The sequence below is a fragment of the Lissotriton helveticus genome, chromosome 10 (assembly GCF_964261635.1).
Source record: "Lissotriton helveticus chromosome 10, aLisHel1.1, whole genome shotgun sequence".
NCBI lineage: Eukaryota > Metazoa > Chordata > Amphibia > Caudata > Salamandridae > Lissotriton > Lissotriton helveticus.
The window spans coordinates 1,154,060,949-1,154,080,893 of record NC_136071.1 but is presented as its reverse complement, the minus strand read 5'-3'; the positions used below and the strand labels follow the sequence as shown (position 1 = coordinate 1,154,080,893).

General features: G+C 47.7%; 1 protein-coding gene across 5 annotated transcripts in view; it reads right to left on the bottom strand.

Annotated features, from left to right (window-relative positions):
* TOP2B (DNA topoisomerase II beta) overlaps positions 1–19,945 on the bottom strand; it is a 607,938-nt gene that overhangs the window by 11,624 nt on the left and 576,369 nt on the right. For all 5 annotated transcript variants that reach the window (XM_078663968.1, XM_078663967.1, XM_078663969.1 and 2 more), the window contains exon 35: positions 10,601–10,695. In XM_078663968.1, the coding sequence (XP_078520094.1) occupies positions 10,601–10,695 (95 nt within the window). The remainder of the gene's footprint in view (positions 1–10,600; positions 10,696–19,945) is intronic.

Here is a 19,945-nt window from a genome sequence, read left to right as displayed (position 1 = left end):
CGCCTTGAAGAAGAGGACCAAGATGTGTCCGCGAGCACTGCAAGGTCTGAGCCCACTTGTTTGTGCAGCCTGACTGGCTTCCTAACCAGAGCCTGCAGACTCTTTACAGTGACTGGTCCCCATTGAAAAGCATTGGGCTCCCAATGCGGAATTGAACTTGCAGCCCGCTGCCCCGTGCTGCTAGTGTTGTACTGTTGGTTCTGCCCTGGAATTTGATTTGCCCACCACTCACCTTAAATCCTGGACATTGGTCCTGTAAGTCAATGTACTGTACCTGTTTGCATAACTTGTTCTTCAATAGGATAACATTGCAGAACTCTGAAAACTGAACTATGTCCACTTTTTGAAAGTGAAAAGAATTTATATTTAGTAACGTACTTACCTGAATAATTCCTCTGATGCCTAAATATAAAGATACTTGCTATTTTTATAAATTGGTGGGGATCTACTCCTTGAGTTGTATGTGTCATTGTGTGTATGTGCAATTGTATTGCACTCCTCTGTGTTAAGCCTAAGCTGCTCAACCACACTAACCCCTAATAGAGCACTTTGGGATTGCATAGCAAGCCTTGTCCACTCACGAGGAAACCCCTGGACTCTCCATATGGTATATCAACTTTTAGATATATCACATAATGAGCCAGACACCTTCAGTCCTTATGACTATTCTGTCTTGGTGGACCTGTCAATATATTTCATGAACTGTGAGTGCTTGTATTTCATTCACTCTTCGAAGTGATGTTCTAGCCACTAGGAATCCTATCTTTAGTGTGAGCCTCTTTAATGTGGCCCTGTGTAAAGGCTCAAGGGGTTTCTTCATTAGTTTAGTTAGCACTACATTATTTTTCCTTCCTCAAAAAATGTTTTATTACTACAGTTGTGTAGAAACTTCTTCCTAAGTGCCCTCTTGTGTAGGTCCCAATTACGGCTCAACGCACCTTCAAGGATGCATATTTCAGTTTGCAGTCTAGTACGTGTGCAAGATATTTTAACACAGTTGCATCTTTAGTGTTTTACTTTAACAAGCCCACTTTATGGCACCATATTGAGTATCTCTTGCATTAGGCTATGTAACACGTCCTTGTTGTTGGCCTTCTTGCATCTCTAAGAACAGATATTAGGCTCTCTAGGAGCCTAAGATGACCATTTTTTAAAGTCTTCAGGAAACAAGCTGCCAGGCTTAAAGAGAATGGTTCTGGGTGTAGTACCCTTCCCTCTTCCAATGACAACAGGTCTTGTTGTTTTGACAATTCTTGGCTTTAATGCCTTTCAGAAGAAGCTATGAGGAAGAACAATATTGATCCAGACAGACAATACCACTAGAATGTTCTACGCCAACAAGGGTGGGACGTAATCATTCAAACCCTATCACAACTAGCCCAAGAAATCTGGAAGTGGGCAGTGCAGAAAGACAGATATAACAGTCCATCTACCAGGGAAGGACAATGTAGAATGTAAAGACTGAGCAGACAAGCATTCTGCTCTCACAAATTGGAACTCAATGACGGCATTCACCTCTTTTACATGGAGCATACCCATACATAAAGTAGTTCCCTTAAGTGCCAGTGACTACTTCGGTAATGTATGCTTTACGAGACAAAAAATGATATTTTGGCTTTAGAATTTTTTTTTCAGTTTCATAAGGGTCCAGCAGTTTCCCCAATAATAATGTATTGCAAAACTGATGACAAAACATGCATTTACAAAGTCAAATGAGCTGCCCTATTGGCTTTGCCACTGCCTATTTAAGGCAGGTCTTTGCAGCGCACTACTTCGCGATATAGCGCCAAGTGCCTCGAAGTCACTAACAGTAAAGATGTCCTGTTAAACTCTACAGGTGATGTACACACAAAGCCAATGTCTGGGCTTACACACATACATGGCTGGGTTTAGGAGTCCAAGGTATCAAAATAATTTGTCATACACCCCAGGATTGTGTGTGCGGGGTTTCTCTGGTTAATTTCAAGAATTTGTGGGTTTTCTCAAACTCACGACCCCTCCAACCACTTCACAGCACAGAAATGGTGTTGTGCTATTCAAATCTTTTAATGTACTCCTTACAAAGGCAGTAGGAAATCTATACACAAGGTGTAAAATAGAAACAAACGATTCCAGAATCCATGAGGAGTATTTTTAAGGGTTTCAAATATTTTCCACAGAATTCACAGCGGCGGGGGAGCGGAGATGGCTGTTTAGCTATGGAGCTTCGTACTGGGAGGACTCTGTACGGCAGCTGAGTCTCTTTTGCTATCCCGCAGGTGCCTGGGGCGGACAACCTGCAAGATGGGTGACCACTGGAACCCACTTGCGCATCTTGTACGTGGTGAGATCGATGCAGTCGAGGGATACTATTATTATAGAGGCTTTTGTAGCGCGCTCTGTTACTAAATAGTATAGTATCCTGGCGCGGAAGAGAAGGGGACAAATCACAGTAAATGCAAAAAGAGAAACAGCCATTAGGCAGTGATGTTAAAAAGGTGGGTTTTTAAGCCTTTCCTGAATGCCATGATGGAGGGGGCTGTCCTCAGCTGCAGAGGCAGGGTATTCCAAGCTCTCGCTGCTCTAACAGAAATGGATTGTCCACCAAGCCTGCTATATTTAAACTTTGGAACCATCATTTGGTGAAGACTAATTGATCTGAGAAGGCGGTTGGGGACATAGAGGGAGAATCTCTTTCTCAGATAGGTTGGGCCTGTTAGGTGTAGTGCTCGGTATGCTAAAACAAGGATCTTGAATAGGATCCTTTGAGCCACTGGGAGCCAATGAAGATCTCTAAGCGGTTGACGGACGCTGGATCTTCTGGGTATGTTGAACAACAGCCGGACCGCCGCGTTTTGAATGACTTGGAGGCGGTGAATCAGATAGGCTGGAAGTCCACAGTAGAGAGCATTCGCATAATCCAATCTGGATAATATCAGGGCGCGAATGACCATCTCCTTGGCTGGTCTCGGAAGCAAAGGAAGGAATCTGCGCAAGGTTTTGAGAGTAGAGAAGCAGATTCCAGTGAGTTTTTTCAGATGGTCTTCAAATCTGAGATTGTTGCTAAACCAAATTCCTAGGTTTTTTACAGGTCCACCTGTGGATTTGGGGCTAGGAAAATCGGTGGGCCAGAGAGTCGTAAAAGTTGCCTGGAAAGGAGCCGTACAGCAAAATTTCAGATTTGCTCTCATTACATTTGAGTTGAGCCAGGGCCAGCCAACGGAAAACCGATGATAGACAGAGTTGAACTCTCGACGTGTCCAAGTTGTTTTTGGGCCATGTAAACAAGAGCTGAGTATCATCGGCGTAGGCCATAATTTTGGCTCCTAGCTGTTCCGCAAGATAGATGAGGGGGGTCAGGTATATATTAAAGAGCAGGGGGCTTAAAGTAGAGCCCTGTGGTACACCAGTTGAGAGTTTTTTGGGAGAGGAGGAGAAAGGCGGCATCCATACTTGCTGGGACCTGTTATTTAGAAAAGATGTTAGCCAGCCGAGAGCTGGACCAGTTATGCCTATGGCTGCTAGTCTGGTGAGTAGGAGGGAGTGAGGGACCGTATCGAAGGCGGCAGAGAGGTCCAATAAAATCAGCGCCGCTCTGCCGCCTCCGTCCAAACACTCACGGATAGCCTCAGAGACCTCGACAAGGGCCGTCTCTGTGCTGAAAGCAGCTCTAAAGCCTGATTGCGCGGGGTGAAGCGCTTGAGAGTTTTCAACAAATTTGTCCAGCTGTGAAAATGCAACTTTTTCACATATTTTTGTCAGAGCTGGCAATAAAGATATGGGCCGGAAGTTAGCAGGGGTCTTTGGATCTAGGCCATTTTTTTTGAGAAGTGGTAGCAATTTTGCCTGCTTCCAGCATGCTGGCACATTGGCGCTGGAAAGAGAGAGGTTCACAATATAAGTCACCTCTTGACCGACTATATCAGCCAAGCCCGCAAGGACTTTGGCTGGGCAGGGGTCAGCGGGAGAGCCCGATTGTAAGGAGGCCAGAATTTTCACAACCTCTGTTGTGTTCACTGGAGTGAAGAAAGCAAATTGATCCATAGCAATAGGCATAGTGGGAGAAGGAATAATCATGGAGGCTGGAAAGTTGCTGCATACAGTAAGCAAATCATCTTGGATTTTATCAATTTTTTCCACAAAAAACACAGAGAGTTCTTCACACCACTTTGCCGATGAGGCTAGAAGAGGTTGAGCGGCGCAGGGAGAGACAAAGCTTTTGACAATAGCAAAGATTTCTCCGCTATTGTTATTGGCCTTGGCAATGCGCCCGTCATAGTATGAGCTTTTTGCCACTTTAATTGCAGCATAATACTTCTTTTGAGCTATTCTTAATTCTTTCTTGGCCTCAGGAAGATATGCTTGTCTCCAACATCTTTCGAGTTTTTTGCAGCCTGATTTAAGATCGCGAAGAGTATTGGAGAACCAAGGTTTAGAGGGAGAGGAGCGAACTCTGCAGACACGACCTGTTTTGGTTGAAAAAGCAACACCTTCTACAATCCATGAGTTAAATGAGCTCACGGCTGATTCAATTTCTGAAGGGAGTGAGGGGCGAGAGGTGTCAAGACGATCACTAAGCATAGCTATATTAATTTTCTGTGTATGAGCCACGGGGTGGTTAGTCTCAGCAGGATACTGGAGGCTCGTGATCATAATGTAAGCCGCAGCCTGTACCATGGAAGCAATCATCCCTCTCCTACCTGCTTCTCGACCTTCGCGGCGGCAAAGGACGCACCGAAGACCGCAGAGCCAGCAGGCTTGGACCATGGCCTGCCTGTGACGGAGACTGCAGCCTGCTGGGTCTGTAGACGACCTCCTGGGATCTTTGCTCGCTGACCAGATGCTAGCCACAGTGCAAACCGGAACAGACCTGGAGTGACGCAAAGGAGCGAGCACTCGGAGGGACCCGCAACAGAGATTAACTGCCGAGGAGAGCGGGCGCTTCCAGCAACTCGCGCCCAGATAGCAGATACAGGCACAAGGAGGGCTTACTTTGAAACTATGTCGCCACCCCCTCCCCCGCCAAGCAGTGTTTGTCTTTCAGAGGGAAAGCAAACTCTGGGATGCCCAGCCAGACCCATCACCCTGACTGCCGCACCAGACGTTATTGTTACAGCCACTGGAGGAGGGAGACATAGGTCCCAGTAACCACCAGACCAAGGACAAGATTGAAGAGATGTCGTGCGCAACAGACGCATCACGCGTGTCTGCCGCTTGTTTATATATGCATCGCACTTTCACCTTAAGGGAAAGCGCAATGCAAAAATAAACACGCATGTCTGGAAGAGACTCCATGCGCGAGCTAAATCTCCAGTCCGGGTGGGCGGGGCCTAAGGGAGACAGAGCGGACACAAACCCTGCTTCCAAAGATGAGGGACACAAAACCAACGACTATCTATCGCGCCAAGGCGAGCAGCGCATGCGCTGCAACGCAGGCAAGACCTAAAAATAGGACTACAAAAATAAAATTGGAAGCATTCCGGACCTACCCACTAGATGGCGAATAATACCCAGTATCTGAATCCAGAAAAGACTCACACTGCAAAACTTTTGGAACCTTAGTAAGTTGGCATTCGTATGACCAACCTTGAAATTGCTGGTGAGTGGAATCTTTCAGGAATCCGAAGTTTGACAGAGTATCCACAAAAAAAAAATCATTGCTGATGGTAAGCAACTTTTTGTTTCTGATGGATACTCCTACCTGAGGATCCCTCCGCTTTAAATTGACTAGCAAATAATACACTGCTTGGAGGAGGATCTTGAATGGATGGTCAAGCAAAAAGTCCAGAACAAGAAAAATAGCTATCTCGTTGCATTTCATAAATTCAGCAATAGTGCTTGGCAGCAGTATGAAAGAAAGCCCATGTTGCTGCTCCACAGATTTGCGTCACAGGAACTCCCCATTGCTAATGCTGGGGTGGCAAACGTGTCAATGGTGGAATGCCCTCAGGTGGTACTTTACATGCTACCGCATAGCACCTATTACTGCATGAAATGATCTAACTCGATATCCAGCCTGCATAGCCTCTCCTCCTACATGGTGGGATGGGGAGGTGTGGTTAAAGGAGGGTAACATGCCCAGCACCTGCAACTTGCTTGTAGTCGTAATGGCAACCAGAAAAACTGTTAACTTTAAAAGTCTGAATTGGCAATTTTGAAGTGATACAAACCACGGAACAAACAAAACAGTAAAAACCAAATGGAGGTCTCCAGAGCCATGGGGGAAAATACATTTGTCACATAATTCAGAAATCTCATAACAATGGGTGCCTTTTGAGGTCGGGGTTCACCTTATCGGACCACTTGCAGTTTGGGCGGTTGCCGTGCAGAGGCTGAAGGCGATGGAGAGTCCTGGAGAGGTCAACCCACGGTGGACTGACTGGAGTGCTGGGGGACCTCGCTGGGATCGGTGTGCCACTTGGACTCAAGCCACAGGCGACAGGTGCAGTGGTGAATCCAGGCATCGAGTTTCTTTACCCTCTGCAAGCTCAGTCTCTCTTTGGAGTTCTTTTTGAACGGAGCTGCTGTTCGCAGAAGATCCTGTCTTTGTTTAAGGTAATCAGTCCTCCCAGGGGTTTGGGGGGGCCGCTGGCTGTAGTACAAGTCAACTGGCTTGGCAGTTCGGGCTGGACTGTTCCCATGAAGCACAGGGTCAGACTGATTTGCATATGGATTAAACCCAGATCTGTAGACTGGGTGTAAGTGTTTAATTGGTTCAGATGCTCCGTCCATCACCACCCCCTTTTGTACCGCAGTTGCTTGAGGCAGCAAAAAGTAGGGTCAGCTAATAAGGAGGGTGAGCTAACAAAGATGGCAGGGCTTTGAAGCTTCCCCTTCGTGGACCCAGCCCTTCCTGGGGGAAGAGCATGACATCTTCCCAGGATGGACTTTGTTTCTGGACCCAGAGAGTAGAGGCCCTCTACCCAGTGGTCTGGAAACCTGTCTGGTGGTGGCAAATGGTGGATAGCCATTCAGAAAGCCTATCAGGGCTGGTTGTTTTTCAGGGGGTATCTCTAAGAAGCCCTATGAGTGCATTTCACATTAATCCTACGCTGGCATCAGTGTTTTAATGTCCTAATTTGCTACCAAACTTCCCAGGTTTCAGTAAAGCCATTATGGAGCTGTAATGAGCAACTCCCAGACCATATACTCTTATGGCTTTACTGCACTTACAATGTCTAAGAATGGACTCAAACACTGTAGGGGTACAGTGCTCATGCAACTGTACCCTCACCTGTTATCTAGTGCACCCTGCTAGAGGGCTGACTTACCTAGGCCACAGGCAGTGGGCTGCAGACATGGCACACAGGGATGTGTGCCTTGTTGACTTCACTTTTCTTTGCACCAAAACATGCCATCTGCAATGGCAGTGTGTGGGTATTAACGTGAACGGTCTCTAAGGGTGGCACAATAGGTGCTGCAGCCCTTCGAGGCCTTTCCTGGTCACAGTGCCCTTGGTACTCATGGTCCCTTTTACAAGGGGGTTGCCTGTGGCCAGATATGTGCCAATTATTGATTCAAAGGTACAGTTTTGTGAAAGAACACAGGCTCTGGGAACTTAATTGACAGAGATTAAGGACACATCAAATCAAAGTGTATCAGTAATCTGGCAAAATGTGTGTGTGTGTGTGTGTGTTTGGGGGTGGGTTACTGCAATAATAATAATAATAATAATCCACATTTGTATAGCGCACAATCACCCGTTAGGGTCTCTAGGCGCTGGGGGCCGTCGGGAAGATTAAGCAAGCTATTGCCCAGAGTCGCATGGTGCTGGGCTAACCTGCCGCCGGAGCCGGGGATCGATCCCTGATCCCCAGATTCCAGCGTCCGTTGCCCTGGCCGCGGCGCCACACCTCTCCCTGCAACAGAAACTCACTTTCCTACAAAGATAATATCTGTTAATACAGATATGTCCTCACATTTAATATTATGCATCTTGCCTTTGGGCTACAAAGGCTGTTACACGGGTGACTTACACATAGTACATGTAGTGACTTTGAATGGCACACAATGAGGCTGCCATGTTGTGTTTCCGCTCATGATTTTCACTAAGACACACAGTCTGCAGTGGCAGGCTGCTTGAAATTTGGAGGGGGCTCCTTAGGGTAGCATAATATATTCAGTAGTCCTTAAGAACCCTCTTTGGTACCCATACACTAGGTACCAGTGGTACCACTTACTAGGGAGATACAGGGGTGCTAAAGTGTGTGCCAATTGTGTTACAATTAGACCATTTACCTTGTTTTGAGTGAAAAAGCACTGGCACGGGTTAGCAGAGACCCATTGCATATCTGTCAAAAAACATCAGTACCAGTGGCTATAAGTGGGGGTGACCATGACAAAAAGGGACACTTTCCTACAACTGTGCATGTCACTCCTAGCGTGGACTGTGATGTAACGCAGAGCCGAACGCTAGCTAACGGTGTGCAAGAGTACTGCTCACGAAAAATTCCCGGATCCACTCTGATGGCAGGGGATAGATAGTTCTAAGGTAAGGATTTGCAGCTATCAGATACACATTTTTGCCTTGTCACTGCAGAAGTGGAACAAATAAGTCCTGCAGTCCACTAGTGACATTTAACTTACTAACCTTGGATACCTTTGGTACCATATATTACAGACTTATAATTATGAGTCAATCTAGCATCAGGCAATCAAACACATGCACTGAGGTCTGGACTGCAAGGCACAACCAGGGGCAAATAAAATGGATCCCGCTTGTCTAAGCAACCATACACACACAACGATATTGAGAACTGCTATCATCCATACCACACACACACACGGGAAACAGCATTTACAATGCGGTCATTACAACTCATCCATCACAACATGGCATGCGTGGTCCGTTATACAACCGCACATACACTAATAGGCAAATGGAAGTCAGCTAACGGTCTGGGTGCCACATAAGCAGGACTTTAAAAAAGTTAGGCCGGTGAGGACTGCACTGTGTCTGAACAGGGGGTGAGGCGGAGGGGGCATGTGGGTGGGCACAGATGTTACAGCCCAGGACATGGACAGTAGTCCCTCGTCAAGCTAAAGCTTATGATTAGTGCACCCTTCCAACAGTAGTCCCTCGTCAAGCTAAAGCTTATGACTAGTGCACACTTCCAGAGCAGGTTTTGGATCTCTATCATGAAGGATAATCCTAGGTGCACACGCTATATCAGCATGTCATCTGGGCCAAAGAAAAGTCAGGATACCAATTTCACTTGAAGTTAGGTCAATCACGACAGGGGACTATTTAACATACAAGGGACATTCACCTCTTAAACAGTAAACATTATGCAACTACCCACAGTAAAAGCTCTGAGAACTCCACTCAAGGGGTCACTAGGCAATCCACAGGAATGGCAATTAAACTATACACTTTTTATAAGCAGCAGAGTACACCCATGGGCAGAAGAGGTGCAGCCCACAAGAAAAGACATTCTAAAACAGCCATACTACACCGGCTAGGGGATGCACCAAGGAGTGTCAGAGGACCAATCCATATGAATGGGCATTATACAACCGGCTGTGCTCTACTGGCTCCTAAGTGTATCCAGGAGTGTCGAAGCAGCCCATAGAAACCGGCTACTGCCAGCCACAGTATATGCTAAACAGACGATATCCACCAAGGAGCAACCAATAGTAATGGGCATCATGCAGGCAGCCATAGTTTACAGTCTAAGAATTCCACACAGGTGTGGTAGAGGAGCAACACGTGGGATCAACAGGCAAAACGTGCATGGTTTATCAGATTCACCCAGCTGCAGTGATGTCAAAGCTAACTGGTGAGATGATGTTAAGGAGGCATGGAATGGAGTGTAAATCAGAGATGATGAAGCAATCTGTTTCTGTGACAGGAAAAGAAAGGGTGAACGGTGATGTTAAAAGATTATGTTGAAATGATGAATGGGACCAAGTGGACAGAAGCGCCCTTAAACACTATGCCCTTTAACTGGCTGCCTTAGAGTGAAGATCAAACTTGATAGCTCAATAGGGTGAGGAACACAGTAGTATACCCCAATTCATAGGCAGAGCTCAGTCATCCATGCCTCCGGGGAGTCTGCCAGGACAGGAGATGAATGGATGGAGTATGTCGCCTCCACGCAGCCAGCCAAGAAGGCTCACATGAGAAGAAAGATGGGGAACACAGGGGAGGCGCTCTCTGTGTGCAGGTCCTACAATAGGAGTCAAAGCACTGTGAGAGAACCTACAAGCAATTTACCGCTAGAGTCAGACAAAGCAAAGAACAACGCACCCAACATTTTCAAGGAATCACAAGCAAGAGGGCAGGCTTCTGTGATCTGGATCAAAGTCAAAGCTGTCGCAGTGCTACTGTCTGAACCCAATAAACTCAGAATTATGGGCAAAGCCTGGTCATCTTTGAAATGGTACTTTAGGAATTGTTGCTAGAGAGCTCCCCTGAAAATACTGACATTCTCTTGCCTACCCTGGTCTCCTTTCTTGCTATTCTTTGTTAACATATATGCACTTTGCCTTCCCATGACAAGTTTACCACAGTATCTGTAATAAGCGTATATTACACCTTGACTTCACACAGCAGATTAGAGGTGACCCTGCTTGTAGTGTGTGATAAATATGAAAATGCAACAAATTGCTTTCGACTTACCTTGCTGGATGTAGACTTCGTCCGCTTCTTTCCAGGATTGTATTCTCCTTCATTTTCTGACCCAGATGTTTTCCTTTTCCTCGCCCTCCCTTTTCCTGAGAAAGACAAATAAATGTCAGAGCGAATACAATACCGGAACAAGAATTAATACAAACACCTCGTGTCCATAAGAACACAGCATGGATTAATCAGTCTTCGAAAGACTGACAAAAGTAGAACGCGGGACAAAATTGGAAGTGAGTCAGTTTATCACTACTGTATAAGAGGCTGATAAACAGATAGGCTAATGTTTCCTCGTGCCATGCCAATTCCAAAATAAGAAAACAATTACTGTGGCAAGCTGGCTCTTTATATAGTGGGCCAAAACTAGGTTTTGTGAGAAAGTGGCTCTATATATACAGGACCAAAGTAAGGTACAGTGTGTACAGAGTCCACAATCCCTAGAGGTATAACAGAGGTTAAAGTCAGGTCTGACCTTATCTCTAAAGTGGTAGCTTGGTCGAGTAGGAAGGAGGTACCAGAGGACAGTGTAAAGCATTTGTTGTACACACTCAGTCACCAAAGGGTTTCACACACCCAAGGATTTAACTCCAGGCCAATTGTTTTTATATCAAAAGATATAGTTGTTTTATTTTTAGAAGCAACAGGTATCAAAATATACTTTTCTCGATATGGGTACTCATGTAATTACTTTGCAAAGAGGCAATACACTTTGTAAACACAATAGGTACAATGGTGCAGTAGGCAACACAATTCTAAACAATTTAACATTGAGCTCAAAGGGTTTTTCTACATAAATGCAGCTAATTACTTAATCGATTACTTTTGTAACTCCAGGACTGGATTCTAGATTCAGTCCTGGGGCTAAGCTGAAAACAGTTTAGTAAAAACGTTTTAGTTATTGCATTGATTTTTAAAGAATATAAAGGTATTTTAAAAGTTGACACTTAGAAACTTTTCAGTGAAAAACCAGCAATGGGGGGGAGGAGCTTGGCGGGCATCCATGATGGCCGCGTGAGCACAGCGCTCTCCGGACCCCCGCCACTCCCGGCATGATATCCTGACTATATCCTGATTAATTACGAGGACTCTTGTAGAGGAACCTGGGCTGATCCTAATGCTGTTTTTGGATTGCGAATTGGACCAGGGGCACGGACGCTACGTCGACTCAAACTTTCGGGGCCCGCCCGGGTGGTGCGCCCGGGCCTTGGTGAGGCTCTGTTGCCGTGTCTGAGTTGAACAACAGCGGCAGGGAGATTCGACTTGGGGGTCCCCCTCTTAACTTTCGGTTTCGATTCTGCTTCAGACTGCGTCTTCCAGCGGAGGTGTCTGGCCGGTGCGGAGTCCAGCGGCGCGAGGTGGCAGTTGCGCCTTTTGCCTGCTTTGTGCCCTTCCAGGCCAGTTCACACCTCGATGTGCCCTCGTTGTTGACTTTTGGCTCCGACGCCCTGTCCTCCTGTGGCCATTTTCACCAGGTCGCGCGGGTCCCTCGGGGACGTGGTCTCCACCATGACTGGCAGAGGGGACCAGGAGAGGCGAAAGACCAAGACGCCCCTTCGCGGGGGCCCGGTCCAGTCTAACGTCATGGACCGGTACACGCAATCGAAAGGGTCCCCTGGAGCCGCCTTGCCTGGCCCGAGTGCGGTTGGACACCCTTCGGAGGCTTCTGCGGAGCCGTCCCTGCAGGACATCATGGGCGCCATTTCTGGCATGAGGGAAACCATCGGTCAACAATATGAAGCTCTGGCCCACAAAATTGATACTGTGGCTATTGATGTGAACTTGATTCGGGCTGACTTATCTAAAACCAATGAGAAGGTGAAGTCATTGGACCTCAAGTCATCTAGTCTCACGGCCGACGTCTCGGAGATACAGACGGAGATCGGCAACCTCAGAAAGGTGAATGATTTCATGACTCAGCGCTTGGAGGATTTTGAAAACAGAGCACGGCGCTGTAATGTGCGTGTGGTTGGTGTTCCGGAAAATCCCGAACCGCATTCTGTTGATCTCCTGGTTGAGGACTTGATACAAAACTACCTTTCTCCATCAGGCTTGAGCAAATTCTTTGCGGTGGAACGTGCCCATCGAGTTCCGGGTGGCCAGGGCAAGCCGGGCGCCCCGCCGAGGCCCATTGTTGCAAAACTCTTTCACTATAGGGACCGAGACGCTATCCTGCAGGCCTCGCGAGTTAAGGGCCCGGTGGCCTTCGAAAATGCCACGGTGAACTTCTACCCGGACTTCTCACAGCTTGTGCAGAGACAGCGTATGGGCTTCCGTGGAGTAAAGAAACGTCTTCGGGACTTGGGTCTGCGTTACGCCATGCTTTTTCCTACCAGGCTGCGAGTTGAGTACAATGAACAAACCCTTTTCTTTGATCAGCCTGATTCGGTAAATGACTGGCTGGACTCTCTGCCGGACCGGCCCCACTTGAATGTGCCCGCCGAGCACCCGGGTGGTGCCGAGGGTGGCGTAGAAAGTTGACTTTCTTGTTTGGTCCCCTGTCTCCGTACCATGTGATTTCTTCCTGGGTTCTATACTTGAGTGCCTCTATTTTCTGTGTTTTCTCTTCTTCCTTCTTTCTGTCGGGGTGGCGGGTGGGACAGGGGCCTTTTCCTCCTCCGGGGTCCTTTTGTAGAACGGGGGTTTTCGGGCGACAGGCACACTGCATGTTGGGGTGGCTTTTTTGCTTACTGCAGGGGTGCAGGGTGGGGGGTGTTTTCTTGGATGTTGGGGGGTGGGTTGGTGGGGTGTTTGAGGTTTGTGTTTTGTTTTTTCAAGGCGACTCTATCTTGCTAATGGACTTTTCAATGTCATGCTCTTTGGGGGATGGTTCCTGCATCGCTTGGTGGGATGGGGGGTAGCGGGTTGAGGTTTATTTCGTGGAACGTCAATGGTCTGGGGGATCGTATAAAACGGGGGGTGATGTTGCGATGCCTGCGACGTTTGTCTCCCGATATTGTTTTTCTGCAGGAGACGCATTTGGTGGGTAATACTTGTAAGGCCATGAATAGGTGGGGCTATCGTCTTGTGGCGCACTCGGGGTTTACCACGGGTTCCAGGGGGGTGGGTATCCTTGTCCGGGCCTCCCTTCCCCTGGCGATAGATGAGGTGATCCTCGATGATAGGGGGCGTTACGCCGTCCTCGTGGGACGATATGAGGGCCGGACCCTGTCTCTGTTCACCGTCTATGTGCCCCCCGGCCTGCAGACCTCCACCTTCTCCGATTTGGGCCGAGTGCTGTTGGGACTCCCTGATGGTGCTCTTTTCATGGCTGGTGACTTTAACTCTGTTCTCTCCGGTCTGAGTGATCGTTACCCTCCGAGGGATACTCCTTCGGCCCAATTGTGGCTGGGTGGCTTTTCGGATACTTTTGGTTTGGTGGACTGTTGGAGACTTATGCACCCTGCTCAGCTTCAATATACTTTCCATTCTGGGGCCCATGGGAGTCTGTCTAGACTGGATTACTTCCTCATGCCAGCGGCACAGTCTTCGGCTGTTCGGGAGATTAGACACCTTCCCCGGGGCATCTCGGACCATTCTCCGCCCCCCCCACCTTGCCTTATCCTATTGAGTATGACTCCGTATTCTTGATTAGTGGGTTTCCCCTCCCCCTTCTGGGCTGACTCAGTTTAGTATGCATTCGCCTTTTTTTTTCTTTAATGGTTTTTTTTTTTTTTGTATACATAAAAATGAAAAATGCCTTATTTTGTTTCATAGTGTGGGCGACATCTTGTATCCGATTTGTGCCGGACCACCGGAGTGGCTACCATTGTCTTTATCACATTGTGCCTTGCTCTTAGCGGCCAGCCCGTGCGGTTGTAGGCCCATCTCTGTAAACCTGATTTTGTTGCTCAATAAAAGTTTTTAACCAAAAAAAAAAAAAAAACAGCAATGTTATCCAATGGCAGGAAATTCAAAGCACAGGTAAAGTAGGTTCTTGTTACTTTTGTAATCCAGAACTGGACTCCTAGGTTCAGCACTGGGGTCTCTACCTAAGACAGGTAAGTAATTACGTTTTATTAGTTGGTACGATTTTTAAGGAATATTTGTAATTTTCAAAAGTAGACAGGCGAGTACTTCGGATTTTGATATTCGGCTGTTTTTAGATGATTTTAACATTTCAAAACTTCACACGTAGAAGAAATTTCACAGAAAAACAGTCAAAGGTTTCCTATGGCAGAAAGTTAGATTACTAGCAAACACGGTTGTGATTACTTTTGCGGTTCAATACTGGGCTACAAGGTACAGCACTGGCTTCTCTCCTGATCCCAAGTGAGTAATTCGAACTTAGTTTTTTGGCTGATTTTAGATGAATATTTTAAAGTTTCAAAACTTCACACTTAGATGTTTCGAGTCAAACCAGTCAATGTTATCCGATGGCAGGAAAGTGGTCATCGATTTTCAGGTGAGTACTCGACTGGTGAAGTTAAGGTTCTGGCCATAGACTCAGGGGTCCCGGCTGTGGGAGCTGGGCTCCTTGTCACTTGCTCAGGGCAAATGGGGAAGTAGGATAGGGTACAGGTTGCACTGCCAGGGGCACTCGGGCGGCTGGGTGCAGAGTGCTTTTGAGCCGTCGGGCGCCCAATGTTATTCAATGAGGATCTTGAAAAGTGAACAAAGGCTGCTGGCTCGGGGACGGAGGATCTTCTGGAGCGACCAACACTTCGAGGGGTAAGTTGGGATCTTGGAGGATAGGTAGGCACCGAGGAGTTGGGCACAGGGGGCCGTGGGGTGCCGGGGTGTCTTGAGGTCGGGAAATGTTACCCCCTGCTGGTTGTGGTCGGAGGGATCCTTTGTCCTGAGGCTGCAGGTGCCGTCGGGGTCGTCTAGGAGGGTCCTTGGGCACTGGATTTCAAGTCAGAATAGCCGGGGGGACGCCTCAGGGTCTTGATTAACACCAGCACAGGCGAGGCTTGGCGGGTGAAGAGTGTGCAGGGTTCGTGGTTCCGGGCTGATGCTAGGGCTTGTTACTTGCTTTGAGCAGTACCACTGCTTGTGGGAGACCCAGGTAGTCAGAGTCACAAGGCAGTCAGGTCCTCCGGGGTTTTTGAGGTTGCTGACCACTGGAGACGCCTGGGTTTAGCAGGAGCAGGTTCGAGGGTTGACAGGCCGGTAGGGCTGGGTCCAAATTAGTTGGTGTCTTCCTCTTTTTAGCCACTGCACTGCAGGTCTTGTTTCTTGTTCTTCTTTCTTGTTTTGGAATCTGGATCTGTGGGAAAAGGTTCAGGGTGCCCCTAAATACTAAATTTAGGGGTGTTACAGGTAGGGCAAGGGTAGGGTCCAAAGGCTGATAAACAGATCTTCCTCTTTTTATCCACTGCACGGCAGGTCTTCTTGTTTCTTGTTCTTCTTTCTTGTTGGGTCCCTGTCCTGGGGTGGGTACACCTCCTAGCCTGCTCCTCTCCTGTAGGAGGGGGAAGGAGCCTAGCTGTGATTGGGCAGGGCTTCCCATCTTAAAGATGGCCGGAGCCCGGGGTCGTGCATCACCTCGACTCTCCCACCCGAGGGGTGGAGTTGGCACACTCCCCTTTCGGACGCAGGTTTTCCCGCCAGAGTGGGGGTCAGAACAGGTGGGGGCCAGTTGCTGAGTACAGCGAGTGGTCTGGAGAAGTTCACAAAGGCGGAATGTCTTTCAAGCTTCCCCTGCCCATGCTGGGGGCGGAGGCTTGGCACCTCGTACCAGGATGTGCATTGTTGCAGGCCGAGGAGAGCGGGGAGCTCTCCACCCAGGGGTCCAGCAACAGGTCTGTTGTGTGGCAGCCTAGGCAGCCACTCAGACAAGACGTGGATTGTAGGTTAGGTTTCAGGGGGTATCTGTAAGATGCTCTCTGTAGTTCATTTTACATTAAATCCCACACTGGCATCAGTGCGGGTTTAATGTGCTGAGAAGTTTGATATCAAACTTGTCCGTGTTCAGTGTAGCCATTATGGTGCTGTGGGGTTCGTAATGACAACCTCCCATCACCATATACTCTTAATGGCATAACTGCACTTACAGTGCCCAGGAATGGCCCTGGGTATTGTAGGGGCACAGGGCTCATGCACCTGTGCCCACACCACTGGCAGAGGGCACCCAGCTAGAGGGGTGGCTGATGTATGCCAGGGCAGTGGGTTTGTGGGCATGACACACAAGGATGTGCGCCATGCAACAGAAACTCACTTTCTCACAGGTTTACCGTGTAAAAGTCCAGGCTGGTTTACAGAGGCAAAAATGTAAAAACTAAATGCTCTTTTGTGGGAGTGTGGGCGACCAGTTTAGGCTTATCAGAGGGTAGTGCTAAGCATTTGTTGTACTCACATGGGCATACATGAGACAAGAATAAATCAGACCAATTTATAAAAAAATAAGTTTTATTTTTATACAAAATTTGATACCACGAACTTTGTTATAGAGGAAGCATTTTAAAGATAATTTTTTACAGGTAAGATGCTCACTTTAATGCGTCTTTACACAGCAATGCTTTCCCATTGGGAAAAAAGGTCATATGTTGCATACAGTTATTTATGGTCTGTTTCTGGTGGTCTCCTTCGGGACCTAGGGTCATAGGGGGCCAGGGACCAAAGTACCACAACAGTTACTTGTTACCTGCCCAGAGGTGCTGGTCGGGTTGGTAATTTTGAGCGCTACGCCGGTGGAAAGAAGGGGGGGCACCAACAAACAGGTTGCAGAGTGTTACTTGGGGATGGGGGGCGCTCGGGTCAGAAAAGCCTGGGAACAAAAGGGCACAGCTGGTTCGTAGGCACCCAAGCTGGGGTGCTTGGGTGCAGAGGGGATATGTCAGCGGGCTATGTATGTCCTAGGTCCTTGCGGTTGTCGGTCTTGCTGGCAAAGGGTGCAGAAATCAAGACAGCTAGGCCACTCTGGAAGTGGGTCTCTGTAGTGCTGATATCCCTCGACGGCTGCTCGGTCTCAGTGCTGTTAAGAGTCCCGATCGAACTTAAACAGGTTTTGGTTGCTGCAAGGAGTATGGTACCCCGGGTACTGGTGATGTGCAGGTCCTGGTGTCCTCTCACTCAGTGGGGGAAGAGATCTGGCATTTAGGAAGACAGGTACCTTTTCCTGGGAGGCTGCTCAGTCAGGCTGGGCGAGAAGCGGCAACTCCATAAACTGGACTCTGCTTCTTCGGTGCCTGCGGACTGCAGGGGAGTAGCTCCTCTACTCCAAGGGAGATTGCTGGCAATTTACGCAGGGCTGGCAGCTGCTCAGCTGCAGGATGAGTCACTTGGTCACGATTGTCGACTGGTGAAGGAAGCCAGGGTTTGGCACCTAAAGTCCACATCAGTCTTCAGTCCTCAATGACTCGCAGCTCTTCTGTGTCCTCTTCTTCTGGATCAGTTGAAATCTAAGTTTCTGGCTTCAGGAATGCACCTAATTACTCAATTTAGGGGTGTGACAGGTAGCAGCCAATGGGCTAATTATCTTTAGGACAACTACACCCCCTATATGACCACTTCCTGTGGGGAGTGGCATAACCCTGCCCAGTGAGCCTAATTACACCAAAACCAAGATGGTGCAATTTTAAGTTTCGTGTTCACATAAGGTAGCCCACCTTAAGGAAGGAACACGCCTCCTGACTAGCTCATTTTCCGGCCTGGGAAAGGGTTAGGCCCATTTGTAGGAAGCTTGCTCTGTATATACTTTACCAAACTGAGGTATACTGAGCAGAGTCCAGTGAATCCCCATAGGTAAGTAGAGGTAAAAGTAAATGGCACCTTACTCTCTATTTGTGGTAGTGTGGGCGAGCAGTAAGGCTTTATCAGAGGGTAGAGATCTGCATTTGTTGCACACACTCAATCAGCAAATTATGTCACACACTCAAATAATATTTTTATACAAACAAAATTGGTCTGTTCCTTTATTTCTAGAACTCAGCAAGCCTGGCACCGGTAAGCGAAATAAATGCTTTGCATAATATTATGCCGTGTTTATAAGTGAATGCAAGTTCAAATGCAGTTGTTTGAAATACAGGTAAGTCAATGTATTGAAATTACTATACAGATTACTTTTTCGTTACTTTTTAGATTACTTTTTAAGTTAGTTTTTCTACTCCGTGTGATATGCTTAGATTTCACACTGGGACATTTCCTAGAGAAAAGGTAAGTAAAATCAGTTTTGCACAATTGTAATTTTTCAGGTTTCCATACAAATCAACTCCACACAACATTTTTCACAGAAAACCACTCAATGGGTTACTATGGGGAGAAATGAAGTTAACAGTTACCAGGTAAGTAATTGGTCTTTGGGGTTGAGTGTCTCGGGTTAGAACAAGGGTTCCCCCAGGGTCAAGGATGCTCTTGTTACACCCTCAGTTGAACTATGGTGGGTAAAGCTTCACTGCTCGCCCACACTACCACACATAGAGTGTAAGGTGCTATCTACTTTTTTCTCTGCCTACCTTTGGGGTACCACTGGAGACTGTGCACAGTATACCTCATTTTGGTATTGCATATATAGAGCCAGCTTCCTACAGTGAGGATGTCAGATTTCAGTTCAGCCGAGGCTAGTGGCAATCCCAACAAATCCGCAGCCTTGCGAATTACAGCATCGTAGGAGGTGGTAAACCCTTAGGAGACACCAATTCCCACTCAGGGGAGGTATCCAAACCACTTGCCTCTTTCAGGCCTTCAAAATCGGGGTCAAGATCCACACTTTCCACTGCTTGGAGTCCCTTCATCCTCACAGGGAATAAGTGGACTCATGGGGCCCGCAGGCTCACCAGACGGAGTTGCAGCCCTTTGAAAAATGCTTAAGAAAGCATTCAAGAAGTGAGTTGAATCCAGCCCAGAGTCGGGAACTCTGGATCCAGGTTTAAGGGCTCTGGAGTCGGGGTTCTCTGCACTGGCACTCAAAGCAAAGTCGCAGGCAGACCTTGGCGCCGGTAGAGGGATAACAGACCTTGGAAGAGTAACCGCCCTCGGTGCATGAGACCGTGTTCGAAATGCATCATCTCTACTGCAACATTTAGGATTTGGAGCCATCAACTTTGGGAGACACATCCCTTGACTGGAGCCGCGGGAATCATGACGCAGCTTCTTCTTGTGCTTCTTAGAAGACCTCGAAGGGTGAGGAATCAGTGACATCGACCGAGTCCTCCGACAATCCCTCTTCTGCTTCTTAAACAACTGGGCCTCCCTCTCCTTTAGAGCTTTCGGATTCATCTGTTTACATGATGAACATGTCCCAACGTCGTGATCTGAAGACAAGCACCAAAGACAATCTTCATGTGGGTCGGTGATGGACATCTGACCTCCGCATTCCCTGCACAGCTTGAAACTTGACATCCTCGGAGTAGATGTCTTCAGAAGCTACAAAGTTGCAGTGACAACCTAAAATATATTTCAGAG